The sequence below is a fragment of the Ananas comosus genome, linkage group 21, assembly GCF_001540865.1.
Source record: "Ananas comosus cultivar F153 linkage group 21, ASM154086v1, whole genome shotgun sequence".
Lineage (NCBI taxonomy): Eukaryota > Viridiplantae > Streptophyta > Magnoliopsida > Poales > Bromeliaceae > Ananas > Ananas comosus.
In genome coordinates, this window is record NC_033641.1 from 4,899,993 (window position 1) to 4,916,154 (window position 16,162).

At 37.2% G+C, this 16,162-nt stretch overlaps 1 protein-coding gene across 2 annotated transcripts; it reads left to right on the forward strand.

Annotated features, from left to right (window-relative positions):
• Positions 571-14,942, forward strand: LOC109726567 (isocitrate dehydrogenase [NAD] regulatory subunit 1, mitochondrial). 2 transcript variants are annotated; one of them, XM_020256222.1, is made up of 4 exons: positions 571-1,517; positions 10,450-10,689; positions 13,116-13,194; positions 14,313-14,942. In XM_020256222.1, the coding sequence occupies exons 1-4, from the start codon at positions 966-968 to the stop codon at positions 14,585-14,587; spliced, it is 1,146 nt and encodes a 381-aa protein (XP_020111811.1). In that variant the 5' UTR covers positions 571-965; the 3' UTR covers positions 14,588-14,942. The 2 variants fall into 2 exon arrangements, with proteins under 2 accessions (XP_020111811.1, XP_020111812.1); XM_020256223.1 differs by lacking the exon at positions 10,450-10,689.

A 16,162-nucleotide genomic window follows, 5' to 3' on the forward strand; every position in this document is an offset into this window, starting at 1 on the left:
CAAGCAAAGCAAGATGAACATAAGGAGAACAAGAAAAAGGATGCAAAAGCTCCAATTTTCATCCAACAGGGGGTAAGTAAAAACTATATTTCCTAGAATTTTTGTTGCAACTAAATCAAAAGAAGGTTGGAAAAGTTTAAAAAAAGAGTTCCAAGGCTCCGAGAAAATCATCACTATTAAGCTTCAATTATTATGGTGTGAGTTTGATAATTTAGCCATGAAAGATAATGAAAATATAAAAGATTTTTCCTCTAGAGTTGCCGGGAGTATAAATCAAATAAGAAGTTATGGATATAGAATTGAANTGTTAAAATTTAAATTTTAAGCTTGAACATTTTATATTCTAAATTTACATTTAAATTTTGGATAATAAAAAATTTTAAATTTTAAATATTTAATTATTTATTTTAGTTTTACTTAATTTTTATAACCAACTTTAGCAAATAATGTTGAATAATTTATTTAAAAAATTTTAAAAATTGCGTAAATTTTTCGCAGCGAAGCGCGGGGCCTTCACTAATAACATATAATTGATGAGTTTGGAGAAATTTGGGAACACAGGTCAATCTCAAATCTCAGCATCTTTCGGCCGAAAGTTCCACCCGCTCTACTGGACGCCCTTTCCAGAAGAAATTAGAAGCCGATCGCCCTTGGCCCGTCAGGCCGTTACCGTCACCGGGAGTAGTATTGCATAGAGCGGAAAGACACTCACGCCCCTCAAATCTCACCATAAGTAGTCAGTCAGCGCCTGGGGCATCTCCATCATTTCATCCGTCTCCTTTTTCTTTCCTTCCGTCTCTTTCACCCCGGCTCTCTCTCTCTCTCTCCCTCGCGCACGCGGCACGGCCTACTACTAGCTCGATCTCCTCCTTTTCCTTCCTTCCTTCGTTTCACGTGCATGCCCTTTCCTTGAAACCCTGCTCTAGAAGCTGCCCCTTCTTCGATCGGCGCTGCGGAGCCCTAGAATGGCGAGGCGATCCCTGCCCCTTCTCCGAAACCTGCTCCTCCGCGACTCCTCCGCCGCCTCTACTCATCCAGCTGCTGCTGCTAGTTTATTAGGGCTGGACGGGGGCCGCCGATCCGTGACCTACATGCCTCGGCCCGGCGACGGCGCGCCGCGGCCGGTGACGCTGATCCCGGGCGACGGCATCGGCCCCCTGGTGACGGGCGCCGTCCGGCAGGTGATGGAGGCGATGCACGCGCCCGTGTACTTCGAGACCTACGAGGTCCACGGCGACATGACCTCCGTCCCTGCGGAGGTCGTCGAGTCGATCCGCCGCAACAAGGTCTGCCTCAAGGGCGGCCTCATTACCCCCGTCGGCGGCGGCGTCAGCTCCCTCAACGTCCAGCTTCGCAAGGAGCTCGATCTCTACGCCTCGCTCGTCAACTGCTTCAACCTCCCCGGCCTGCCCACGCGCCACGAGAACGTCGACATCGTCGTGATCAGGGAGAACACCGAGGGGGAGTACTCGGGTCTCGAGCACGAGGTCGTCCCGGGCGTCGTGGAGAGCCTTAAGGTATACCCTTGGCTTCAAATTTCTTATGCCGTCATTTCCGAAATTCATCTGCGTCGTCGATACCTTATTAGCAACGGAAAACGGAATGTTGAATGAATCTCTTCATTTGTTTGGTTCACACAACACGATTGGGAATCAGAATCGACCTTATTATTATTATTATTATTATTATTATTATTATTATGTAGTTGAGGAAAACTTAATCTGCTTTCTAAATTCGTAATCAAAATTTAAATTCAAATTTGAACTCGTAATTTACACTTAAAATTTAAATTTGCAATTCAAATTTTAGTTCAAGATCATATTTGATGAAACTATCTCTAAATTCAAACGTCAAACTTATATTAAAATTTAACTTTTTAGTTTAGAAAATTAATGAATTTTGAATTTGTATTTTAAATTTAAATTTGAAATTATTATAATTTAATTTAAATTTAAATTTATATGTATATTTGAATTTAAATAATTGTTAATGAAAAAAAAAAGAGCTCTTTTCTCAATCTCTCCGAGAGTCAAAGTTGACTCCCACCTCCATGGTCGGAGCTGTTTTGAAGGGATTCAATCCCACACCCCGCTTCCCCTCCCCAACACCTTCCCTGTAAGTTACGAGGAGCCCTAGGATCTATCTAGATTGTATCAAACACCTAGAGGGGGGTGAATAGGTGTAATGGCCAAAAAACCACAAATCTTGATGCAATAAAAATAAATGCGGAAAATAAAAAGCACACCGAGATTTACGTGGGAAAACTCCAACTTGGAGTAAAAAATCTACGGGACCAACACGCGAAAAAATAATTCACTAAGAGTAAAGATTACAAGGTGATTACCGGCTCCACGGACTCGACCTCTCTTAACCTCCTATGAAACTCGCGCAATCCTCCGGGTTGTCCACGCCCTCACGTTCGAATTTACGAACGCCTCGCTCACGTCCGAATCCACGAACGCCACTCGAATCCACGAGCACAGGATCCGAATCCACGAACCGCCTTCGATCACGCCGAATCCACGACCCCGTACATGAAGAACATCACGATTATGGTGATCCTTCGCTTAGGGGACGTTTGGTTTGATGAATCTCTAGATCCAATGTAACTCCAGTGTAGTAGTGTTTGAGTTACCCTGAAGTGTAGTTATTTTTTTGTTGTTTGTTTTGATGTAACTCAAACTTCTGAAAGTTAAGTTCACCCACTTCTTTTGTTTGTTTTGATGCAACTTGATGTTAGTGTAACTAATTTTTAGAGTTCCATTGTTTGTTTTGACGTAAGTAGATAGATCCCACTACCTTCTCAAATATAGTGGTGAGCTTACCCCACAAAATCCAAACCTATTGAATAATTAAATCTCCCATTACTGTTTTTATTTTTATTTTTTTTACTACCATTATTTATTGTTTCATTACTTTAAATTTAATTTAATCACTTTATTCAAGATAATTTTTTTTTGGTGAAATTTTGATGATTTTAGCATTTAGTAACAAAATTTTGAGCAGTTTAAACAACATGTGATCTAAAGGATATATATTGGATGTTAAACAAAACAAAATTGTATTTATATTTGTTTAACAAAATAAAACAAAATTACATATCTTAGATTACATATAGTTGGATAAGAACAATATCAAACAAAATAGAAACAACTCCAAACATATGAAACATCCAATTTTTAACAATCATCATTCATTAGAAGTTAAAGCACATTAATAGCAGTAGTCAAGTACATACTTTAGTTTACTTTAAAGCTAACATATCTATATAAGGCTTATCTTTTTTCCTACAGCAAAATGTCATCATACTAGTAATCCTATGTGTCCACCAAAATATAGCCAAAAAGTTATCTATCTATCAAAATATGTAAGAAAGTTAGTTTAAACAACTAAAGATAATCTGTAAATCTTGAAAAATTATCTGCCACAAAACGATCAAGCCATGCACGACGCGACTCAGTTGGCTTTGACATAAATAACCTTCCTTGCTTTTCATCGTCATAAAGAAAAGAGTAAGCTGCATCGTAAACCTCACTTGAGTAGCCTCCAGCCTCGACAATCTTAGGCCACAAATTATCACTCCAGTGGGCAGTAGCACTTGTTTTGATAGCTACAGCAACCTCTTTTACAGTTGCTATAAGATCGTCGAAATGCTCATTATTGGCCTCACGAGGCCTTTTTCCACGACTTTTCCCCGAAGAAGGTATAGCATCGTTATTATTTGTTGGGGTAAAAGCATCCCCATCTTGCCCCAAGCCTCTCCCTTCATACGCATATGCATCTGGTGTCATTCTCATTCTCTTGCTTCAAACTTACTCCATCAGCAGGATCATTAATAAGTTGTCGAAAAAAAAAAATAAAATATTGATGGTCAGGAATTGCTCTGTGGCTTGATAATCACCAAATGAATCTTTAAGGCATCATAATGTTATTGTTTGTCACACATCTGCTGGCTTTTTGGATCGCCCACATTATAAATTGAGAGAAATTACATATAGATTAACTAATTCTAAACAACTAATATTTAATAATAGTTTTAAAACATGTTACCTCCACATAGGTACATAATGTTGGACCTCCAATATATGACTCTTGAGCTCCTCATTCCATCCCAGCTCCACTAATGCTCTTTGCACTTCTTAATTTCTGCATATTTGGCTCGGAGGTTCTCATATTGTTTCTCACATTCTCAGCGATCAAAAGTAGTGTTTGAACTTTTGCATAACCGTTGAAGCCGCCGGACTAAGCCGTTTTCTTGAAAACCTTTGTCTACTGTGCAAGCTGACTTGGCTTGCTTCACTAGAAATGAAATAAAAAGTCCATCTATGACGAGTACTCCATCTTTATTGGTGTACCTTTTTACTTAAACTTGTGCTCTTTCTTTGAACTTTCTGCTTTTTAGAAGCTTCCTCTTGTGGGTGCTGATGAGAACATAGGACATCCTCTACTCATGTGTATTTTTTTTTTTAAATTTAAAGGATTGTGACATCATAAATACGTAGAATCACAGATTGGACACTTACAATAAAATAGAAGTCAAATATATTATAAGCAATAGCTTGTCTTTATTTAATTAAAAATAGTTACATTCACATATAAGAAACAAATATAATTCTAAACTTATCATTTAGCACAAACTTGTCCTTCTGTCATATAATCCAGTTGATAAGGCTAGGAAAAACAATACACGAAAACGATAAGCAAAAAAAAAAAAGAGTATAAAACAGGGCGAAAACAAAACATTCGCCTAGATTGAATGTACGAGTGCGCTCGACTATATTACCTCCCATGTCCTCCATGCAATATTAATCCAACGGCAGCTCCTTCATATCCGCATTCGTCGACTCATCCTTCCCGATTGCTCTCTTTTGATCATGTTGTGAATATAATTAACAAACCATCCTTTCACTAAAATGTTTAATCCTACGCAATTGAAAATTCAGTTCATGAGGTCTATACAGTGAGGAGTAATTTAAATAATCAAACAGCAAACAACTCAAACTATTCTAGCCTGTTAGAAAAGAAAAAAAGGTTTCGAGGTCACACGATTTTAAAATCGAGTTTTTAGATGATTCAAAATGGCAAAGCCCTCTTTCAACTCTTGGACATTAATGAGCACTGATGTAGATTGGACAACTCCTCGCTTATTTTTGGAGTACGCGACCTTGCATCTGCCCTCCCTTCAAATGATATAAGAATGCCTGAACTGATATGGGCTAAACAATCCCACACTCAGTTGTATATCTCAGCATCAACCAAATAATATGTGCTCTCTTTATGCGGATTGTATTACAATAGTTGACAATGCACCTCTATCATATATTATCAAAAAATAAAATAAGAAAACGAAAAAAAAAATTAACTATAATTAAAATTATCTTTTTATTTTCATAATATATTATACTATATATGTTATGCACCTTCTATAACCCGTCAATCCAGATGGGGAGGTAACCGGAATAAAAAGCTTGGGGGCGCCCGCCGCCATGTTTAAGTACTCACGGTGAACATCATTTCAGATCGCCTCACCAACCAGCTGAACATAAAGGTTGAACGTGCGACAATTCACCGTTTGACAGCCGCCGATGACATTTTGTGTAAACCTTCCTGCCACGAAATCGAGCAGCTATTCTAACTGTACCACACTTCGCATTAGCTTCATATGCGTGGCCATCCAATAACCAATACAATCCTAAGTAAATATTACAACCATTAATAATATACCTCAGTTATCAATTACACAAATTTAGTATTAAAAATTCAACATTAGATGATTACCTTGAAATACAGAAAAATATAGTGCATCAATGCTATCCTCAGATGGATCTTCAGGCCTGCTTGTTGGACAAATTGATTCTTAATGCACTATACTCTTAGGACAGTACTCAAAATCACGACTCAATGGTCTCCTCCTTGAAATCGAATAATTCTATCTTTACATTCTGTTTTAGTATATGTCCCACTGTATGCAAAAACAATCGCATAGTTCCTCAATTGTGCACATAAGGGTATCCTGTAATAATTACATCTCTCATTATATCAGCACGGCTAATAGAAGTGTCCAATATCCACACGTACATATCCCACAATTCATGTGCACATATAAGAAATTCTATGAATGATGTGGCCTTTCTATGCAAATCTCTAACTCCTAGATGCTCTCGGGCAAAATGACTTTTGTCATATATTTCTCATGAAAAGTGTAACACATAAATACAACGATAGAAATGCTGCAAGTTCACAGCGGCGGTTTTTCGTCGTTTAAATTGATTCGCTCGTATTACCCATCAAAGCAAATATCAAGACTATTCACATATCATAAAATTTACCAAAAATTTGAAGTAATACAAATAGAGTAACTCATAAATTGCTTAGCTACAAATCCCATATGAGTCTATTTCGACACATTCATATTTATTACATCTAATAAATGATGCATTCGCAACCCTCTACAGAAAACATGATTCAAAGAATATAAGCGCTCTGGCATAGATCAATATTCATTCATCTTAGTAGGTCTAGTTATAGCAAAGTTAATCAAGTAGCAGTGAATGTTGGCAACCTCAAGTAAATTAGATAGTATATATATCTACCATGAACTCTTTGATAATTAAGTAAACATGCATCAAAAAGATTCTCAGAATGAGCTTAGTGCCTATTGCATAGTTTATTATTGTCAACTAATTACAAACTAATAAATTTTTTATGTTAATTTTCGCTACCTTAATTTTAATTAAAAAATTACAATCTTTTTTCTAGGCCAACTTGCTAAAAAATTTATTTTCTCTTATTATCATTAATATTAGACCATAGTAAAAAGATTGTGAGCAGAGCAAAATATGGCATCTACAAAAAATATTTAAAAATTACATATAAAAAATTTTTATTACGCACACAGTGATAAAGAATGAATATATATAATCTAAAAAATCTTGGCCATATGATACCGTGAAATTACCCCCATCGGCGCTTTTGAGCACCATTTGGCTATGTCCGTGCGGCGGTTTGCCTCTCCTTAAAACAACCACTACCAGGCCCCACCACTACTCTTCCATGGTATGGAATCAAGCAAAATAGGAAAATACGAGTTTGCAAAGAGCATCATTGCAACAAAGGAGAAAGCAAACGATGTAGAAGAAGAAGATAGAGAGGAAAAAGAGAAGAGGGATGAGAGGGAAAGAGAGGAGATGGAGATAACTCACATTATCGAAAATAATGGGGAAGATTGAGAGCGTCTGCGTTGTGAGGAGAAGGGGATTTTCTGAGTCTGTGTTGTGAGAAGGGGATTTTCTGAATGTTTGTTTTGGAGGTAACCCTAACTTGTTAGGGAGGAAGTAGAGTTCAGTTTTGATATTTAATGGATTTTTTTTAGAGAGAGTGGGTGCAGTGTAAGTTGAGTTCGGAGGTTTAAAAGGGGAAGTCAAAAGTAGGTGAACTGAGGATTCTTTGTAACTTGAGTTACATAAATTTTTTTACTTACATCAAAACAAACAGCGAAACTCATCGAACTCGAGTTCCAACCCTCCACTTACTCCAAACCAAACAGCCCCTTAGAGTATCGATGAAAACCAGAGAAGAATCTCTAAGCGAAGTGTAGATCAATTCGACATGTAGATATCAATTTTCAATATTTCGAATTGACCTAAAAGAGGCTACTTTGTAGAAAATAGGTTTAGAACAAAATCCTGGCCTCTAGGGTATCTCAAACATGTATTCTCGTGATCTTCTATGATGTTAGAGAACCCCTATTGCTTATTTATAGACCTTAAAATCAATTAGAGTCAGATTAGAAAGATTTCAGATTTTTACACTGCGTACCAGTACTGCATCATGTTGGTACCGGTACCAAAAGACGACACTGAAAATTCCATATACTGCATAACCGGTTAACAGTCCAATGCATTACCGGTTAACAGTTCTATGCTGTACCGGTTAACAGTTCGATGCTTTACCGGTTAACAGCTGCAGTTTTCAGAATTTCACAATCTCCGGTTTCAAAAGTTCCAAAGCACTTTCTAATCCACTAATCTTTGATTTTCATGATTCTAATGTCTATAACTAAGTATGAATTACCATATCATGAATCAAAAACTTACCTGAGCATCGTGATTCATATCATGAGATATTTCTGAGTTCTCGAAGCCTTGGATTCTTCGATCTTCGACAATATGCACCGAACTCTTCAAGACTCCGACTCAATTCATGAAACTTGCCAACACATAATACTTAACACCCCTCCCCCCCGCCGGGGGGATCGGAATGCTAATACCACAAACCAAACACCAACAATGGGAATCGCTCATTTCGATTCCCATTCCAAGCTTCAAATCCTTCACACTAAACATGGCCTAAGAGTAGGTTGCTTGCATAAGTTAAGAACTATGCTTTTAGAAACCTAAATGATAACGAGGACAGTAATGTCCTGTTTCATATAGATTTGTTATGGGTATTCATGGAGATGGACAACCGCTTAAATTCTCTAGTGATCTCGCCTAATTATTTGTTGGTAATCCACCCTCTGTCTGCATTTTTAAGAGCTTTTTAATTTCTTCTTCCTAATTTAAAATATGTTTCAGATGATTCCTCCTAAAATTGTCAAGGTGACCCTTTGTTTGGGCACATGGTCGCCTTGTAGATGCAACGAAGGTTGGTTGTTCCTTAAGCCTGCTAGCGATAAAATGGTACCCTGATTGCCATGTGTTTGAACATGTCATTGCAATCTAAGATACCATGTTTTTCTAGGAGACAGTGGGCCTAAGGTTTACAAGAACATGATATCCTCAATACTGTTGTCAGAATACATGAAGAATGAGATACCCATTTGAAGGACATCATGAATTAGATAGCCTGTCTTTTGGGCTAGATTTGTAGATCGCACTTTGCTGTAGTTTGTTATCCGAACTACAATTTATATCCGTAGACTGTATTGCTACACTTTACTATACTATTTTTCTTTATCAATCAACAAGTTGGTTTCAAGGGTCCTTTACAATTGATCTGGCAGATACAATCCACAAGATAACCTTATACTTTCATATTATATTGCCGTTAGTAGTAGTAGAGACAGTGAATGAATAGCACCTCTTATTGTAATCCATGTCACAAATAAATAAAATGTTAATGTGGAAAATCTGCATCAAAGCATGTATTTTTAGTGACATGTTAGCAATTGCTAAATGGCTATCATGGTTCTACAACGATGTGATTCAAAATCACTGAATAAAAACAGAAGGTCATGATGCCTTCCCTCAATGTTGCTCCTATTTCAAGATCGTTGATTCCCGCCACAAACCACATCCAAAACCATAGCTAATTTATGTGGTCTTGCATTTTTTCACCATTTATTGCCATCTTCATCGCCTCATTGTTGTCATCCATGTGAGAACCTCAACATTGCTGCATAATCAAGTGGTCAATTGGCAGCCTACTTGACCATTTTGCATTTTATATGCTTGTAATCTTGGTTTTATGATACCGGTGGTATACTTTGGCTTACACTACTAATGGCATGAGGATGCATGATGTTTGAATTATGAAGGATGCATGTTCCTTTGTTATAACGAAGGGAAACTCTAGATATAGAAGGCATGAATGGAATAAAAGGTTGGTCACAAACATCGAAGAAAATTGGTTAAATTTTGGCTATTGCTAGAGGGCTAACGTTGCTTTGGTGTAATATGTGTGATATGAAAGCCAATAATAGGCCAGATTTGAGGCTTCAACCATACCATATGTATCTAGGCGTCCTAATACTGAAAGAGAAGGTAGGTTATTCAATAACACAAGGGTTTATGTGCCCAGCGGCATGGCCCCGCATGGCTACCGTGCCATATCATGCCGATAAGATATTGACACGGTACAACCCCTGTGCCAATGACATGGCTTAAAATCTTTTTTTATTTCAAATTAGCAAGTATTTACGTCAATAAAGTGTATATGATAAGCAATTAGAATTTATTGGTGCCAAAGAAAATATATATTTCATGCCACTGTGTGTAGGCACGCAAGTATTTTGGTGAATGACACATGTTGGCACAGCATGGAATCATTCCGTGCGATACTGTGCGGGCAAGTGCTTGCTGCGATCCGATGCCACAACACTTAAATCCTTGCTCAATACCATTTAGAAGACCCAACATGTTCCCTATAGTGTATAAATGTTTGACATGCAATACAGATGCATTATGTAAGTGTATAGGACATTAATCCATTTGCTTTTGTACTTTCAGAGTAATTGTTGATCTTGTTGCTAATGTAGAACTATATTTCATGACTGTATAAATTTATCTAAACTATTGGTCTATTTTTTCCATGTCTTGACTTACAGGAACTCTGTATTTCAAATTTTGTTGTTCTAGTAGAGATCAGCAGATAATTTTTCTATGTGCCTTCTGCATCAGTTTTCTTGTTACTCTTGAAAATTTTTCCTCACTTAAACTACATTGCTAGGTGATAACAAAGTTCTGCTCGGAGCGCATTGCAAAATATGCTTTTGAATATGCTTACCTTAACAACAGAAAGAAAGTCACAGCTGTTCATAAAGCAAATATTATGAAGCTTGCTGATGGCTTGTTCTTAGAATCTTGTCGTGAGGTTGCAACAAAATATCCTGGCATAAAGTACAACGAGATAATTGTGGACAACTGCTGCATGCAACTTGTTTCGAAACCTGAGCAGTTTGATGTCATGGTATGATTTTTAAGTTTCATGCTCTTTTAACTAACATTATTTGTTCAACATGGATATTTTGAGTAGTTTTGTGTTGCAGCTTAGCTATCATCATCTTATCGTTGCCTTTGTTGTTAATAGTATGTTTCCGTGCCTACTTTGTTAGTGCTATGCAGATTTATTAGCACAATCTCGGATATCACTCATGTTAATCACCAATTCCTATTACCGAGTCATTTAGTGTGAAATAAGGGGTATCTACTTCTGGGTTTTCCACATCTGTTGTTTGCTTTGCAAGGCCAGATGTGGATACCAATTTCTGATTTATTGCTATTATTGTCTACCTGTTAATTCTCAGAATAACAATGAACTGAGAAAACTGCCATTGGATTGCATGGATCTCTTTTCATGTAGGAGAAAGATATTTCGAGGGTTAGTTATGTGAAGTTGTAAACATTAGTTGCAAATTGCAAATCAGAATGCAGAGGAAGATCCTAGAAGTAGAAAAATAAACTAGATTACCCCATGAATCGACTTAGTGATGTAGACTAGAGAGTAGACCTTGAAGTTTGTTTCTAGCATAATGTTTGAGAATCTAAGTATTCTTTTGCAGGTTGATATCTTCTTTCGAGTTTTATTGCTATTCGTTCTTTTTATTTGAAACTGTCAGATATTCTATACTCTGTTAAGGGGAATATAGTTTGATGGATGACTTGGCGAACAATATTGTTCCTTGCTTCGATATGGTTATGAGGTGTGGTATAGTCGATATGAAATTTAGGATCCCATTTATCCCTGCCGCACTATTTCCTTTTCCTTCTTGTAGAATGCCATCAGAAGATTCTAAACTTTTTGTTTATTATTTTTCTCTTTCATTTAATAGTTGCTTTATTTGGTTTCTTTGAAATTACGTTTACAGCGTCCCTTGTTAAATTTTCTTTTCATTGTCAATAATTTTATAAATATCTTTTGTCCTCATCTAGTCTGCAAGGTGCATGCAGATTAGGTCATCTGAGCCAGAAAAGATATGTATAAATGTGCAGAACATTAATACATGACAGGTTGATTGATAGAATAAAGTTAAAAGTGTCAATAAGAAAAATAATAGAGGCCTATTTAATGTTGGCTTATAGTTGAGGGTGTTTTTGTACATTCATACCATTGATGAATGCACCAATCAAGGTAAAGATACCTTAATATCCATACACCAGCTGCAAGATTGTACAACTCAGGCTCGGAATGCTTAAGAAATTTGGCATTCACTCTTTCTTTATTTAGAGTGCCCCTAAAATCTTCCTAGGTAAACTCTCTCTCTCTCTCTCTCTCTCTCTCTCTCTCTCTCTCTCAATTAAGAGAGCATGGCCTTGAATTTTCGCAAATTGTTTTGTCCAAGCTGAAGGTGTATGCTGTTCCTTTCTAGGGGAAGTTTGGATTGATTTAATTTCTAACCAAAATGGCCCTTTCTCATAATTGCCTAGGGACAACTAGGGATCGTCAAGTTTTGGCTGTTTGAAAATACTTCCCCCTCTAAATAGACTGGAGTCAACTGCATGATATCTTTTCGCACAACTGTAGCCTACCTTCACCAAGGAGAGTACAACTTTTATACTTTCCAAATCATTTTGTCTTCTACAGCATCTTCATTCTGAAATGAAAAATGCTCTTTGCTGATGCATGTTTTGGTGGCATAATCTATATTCAGTCATTTCTAACATTAAGTCTGCAAGTATGTAGTTGCGTCTTCCTCTTTTCAAGCGATAATCCATTTTGCTCAAGGCTATAGATGTTAGATTTTGTCTCTGCATTTGTTCGCTCTGCTGAGGTTTGTCGTGAGCAATTTTTGTGATTTTCACTAGTTTCCACTGAAAAAAATTGGGGAATAAAATAAAAAATAACACAATGGCTGAAACCTTCAGCCACGGTAGAGGTTACTTACTAGTAGCTTCGATCACGTATTTTTGCTTATTTAACAATGTAGGGGAATATCTTGTTGAAGTGTGGCATTTGGAATTATTGAAAACAACATGAACGGCATGCATAGTAGTCTTTATCGTGATGATCCAGATTTTTTTTCTTCGCAACAGTTGCAACAGTCAAACAGATAGTGGAAGGAGTAACTGGAGGCCTATGGCAAATGAATCTTTTGGTAAATTGCTTCTAGAAATGAAGGCATTATAGATGGGCTGGTATAAATGGAAAGTTGTCACTGTTTGATATGCACAAAGCATTGCTGTTATTAAATGTATTAGTAGTATATTACCATTATTGCCGGAAGAGCAATATTTTGGGTTTCACTCATGTCATTTCTGTTCTTATTGACATATACATATTTTGCTTTTATTGTCTTTTGCCGTTATTTGATTTGTTATGTTGGCCCCATGCAATAATTTATGCTCAAGATCGTTCGCCCATGTTAACTGATTTATGTAAGACTGATTAATTGGCAGGTCACTCCAAATCTTTATGGCAATCTGGTGGCTAACACAGCTGCAGGTATAGCTGGAGGCACTGGTGTCATGCCTGGAGGTACTTACTGTGAATTTCAGCATGGAACCTCATTCGTTTTGGCTAAATGGTAGAACCGACCGCAACACCCCACGCCCACCCTCACCACTGAATCTGCACCCACACCCCTCCTGCATTTGTGCATTATAACGCTCTCCCCGTTGGCATTCAAAATTTTATAGATGACAATGCTGATAATTTTGTCACTTGTAACTTAACCTTCTTCCATCACATGAAATAGATATTTATTTATTTAAATACCCTTTCCACCCTCTGCTAAATGAATGGTTTTATTCTCCAGCAGAAAATATAGGGATGAGGTATTTTGGTTAAGTCAACCTTATCTTTAATGGCGTACCAATACGCATTTATGTGCTGATCAAAAATTTTATTTGTAGATTTTTGAATGTCACTGGGGGAGAGGAGGGGAGGGTTGATCATCCCACAAATGTCAGAGTTTTTGTGCATTTCTATGTTCTTCTTTTAAGCGTCTATTGTTCTTCTGTTCACGCTGTTGAAGTAGATGGCTATGTATTGAATGGTCTACATTTACTACTTGTTACTCAATGTGCTTAGCTATTTAATACAGTAAATACCGCAGGAAGCTGAGAGAAAGGATGAAAAAAAAAAAAATGGCATCACAATTAGGAGAAATTTCCCATTTTTGTTTATTTTTCAAAGAATTAACTGGTCCACATATACTCAATAGAATCAAACGGGATCCAGTGTACCGTCATCTAAATATTTTCACAAATCAGTTCAGCAATGGTCAATAGACTCAAACTTCTGTGTCACATGGATACAAGTCATAAAATTGGCTAAAAATAGCTTGATAAAACATGAGCTATATTCAGGTTGCACTCAATTGAACTACCTCAACCTTATCTAATCACAGTTGTAATTGAACAACATTGATCTCCAAATTTGTTTGTAATTCCTGTCAAAGGATTAACTGGTATAAGTGGCATGGTTAGAAATGGCCAGCAAATTCTTTGGTTGCTAAGCTTCTTCTATGTGCTTGACTTTGTTTCAGTAACCAGCAATTTGATGGCTTGAAGATTCGCACGATTAGGTAGCATATGATTATATTATATGATGCATCCACTTCATCATATGTCTTTGTTAATTATGTTTTCCAGGCAATGTGGGTCAGGACCATGCTGTATTTGAGCAAGGTGCTTCGGCAGGGAACGTAGGGAATGAGAAGATAGTGGAGCAGAAGAAAGCCAACCCTGTGGCCCTGCTTCTATCATCTGCCATGATGTTGAGGCATTTACAGTTCCCATCATTCGCCGACCGACTGGAAACTGCAGTGAAGCGTGTAATTGCTGAAGGCAAATACAGGACGAAAGATTTGGGTGGTAATAGCACCACCCAAGAAGTCACAGACGCAGTCATAGCCAAGCTCGACTAACTTATATATTCTTCACCTGCACTCTACTCTTTTTTCTTCTTTTTTCTTTTCTTTCTTCTTTTTTTTTTTTGTGTTGAAGAGGGGCGGTAATTAGTAGTCTTTATTTTATTTTTTTTCATTTTCCTCTAATTTTATTTTCATATTTCCTGTGAGATCTGAAATGTGATCTTTTGTGTTTCCCTGTTTCCCAATAATTGCGGAACCCGCCGAGAGTCATTTGGGTTGTATTATGCCATACATCATAAGAGATAATAGCTGAGATCGCTTATCAACTGCTGGCCATTTTGGAATGGCTTTCTTAGTATGTAACTTTTTGATCAAGACTCTCTTATACTTTTTGGTCAAGACTTTCTTAGCTTTTTATTGTGGCTTAGCTTCAAGTTGCTCCTTGTGGTACAAGTCCATTTTTTACTTTGATCCTCCAGTGGTTTAGAAAGTTGCACTGTGCCTTTTTGTGATTTAGCTTATTTTTATTTTATCTTCATGTGGTTTGAAAAGTTATATTTCACTATAGTGCGGTCTAGCGTATTTTTCACTTGTTATTTTGTGGTTTTTTAAAAATTTATATTCCGTCACTCTATTTGCTGTAAGATTTGATTGACGAAATAAAAATTAAACTACAAGAGGGCGATGTGCAATTTTTTGAACTGTGGGGCGCCGAAGTGGAATTCTGCGTACAATCTGGGGGACAATTTGAAGTCAAGGGTCTGTTTGGATGTCCGCATATGTTGTCCGCAGAAATGATTACTGCAGAATAAGAATTTTCTTCTTCTTCTTCTTCTTTTGTTTTTTTTTTTTTTTTTTTTTNTCTTCACTTCTTTTGTCCCATGCTATGATGACCTTCCCCTTGAATGTGAGATATTTGCGATAATTGAGAATGGGCCGAGCCTTCTTGGTTGGTGAGAGGGGCACTTTGGATGGCCTACTTCTTCATTAGTGATAGGGGCACTTTGGATGGCCTACTTCTTCACTGGTGGTAGGGGCACTTTGGACGGCCTTTTTTGTAGGCAATGTCACGCCCCGGGGTCCCTTTTCAGTTTAAAACTAAGCGGAAAAGCGTCTGAATTTTTTTTTTGAAAACCTGACCCCAGAGTATGCCAGATCCGCCACAAATACAGGAAATCCACTGTTCACACGGACAGAGTCTCCCCTGTATTTGCACGGCGTCGCACAAGTACAAGAAGTCATCCAGGCACAACCACAACAAATGAATATACAAATAACCAACCGTTATATATATTCATACACCATTCACCACAGATTCACATTTATGCATAAATCCACACCTATCAGTTAAAATGTTTCCAACCACAGAAACAGGTTTTGAAATACTAAGATACAAAATCACAGAAAACCTTTTGAAAGCTGTTCCCTACACGGAAACTTTTATCTTTTAAAAAAATGCTACCACGAGGGGTAGAAAATCTTTTATTTTACAAAATTCAGAAATCCTTTTATTTTAGCGTAATGAAATACTGAATCACATAAACCAACTAAACTATACATCAACAGAAATAATAGGGGTAATAACTAAACCGAAATAACCTGGGTCGGAAGCTCTATCGACTGCTACGT

Bases quoted from the DNA above. Each gene is read 5' to 3' on its own strand.
- LOC109726567 (XM_020256222.1), top strand. From the start codon at position 966: ATGGCGAGGCGATCCCTGCCCCTTCTCCGAAACCTGCTCCTCCGCGAC. The intron at 1,518-10,449 runs GTATACCCTTGG...CTACATTGCTAG, and splicing joins GCGTCGTGGAGAGCCTTAAG to GTGATAACAAAGTTCTGCTC. The intron at 10,690-13,115 runs GTATGATTTTTA...ATTAATTGGCAG, and splicing joins CTGAGCAGTTTGATGTCATG to GTCACTCCAAATCTTTATGG.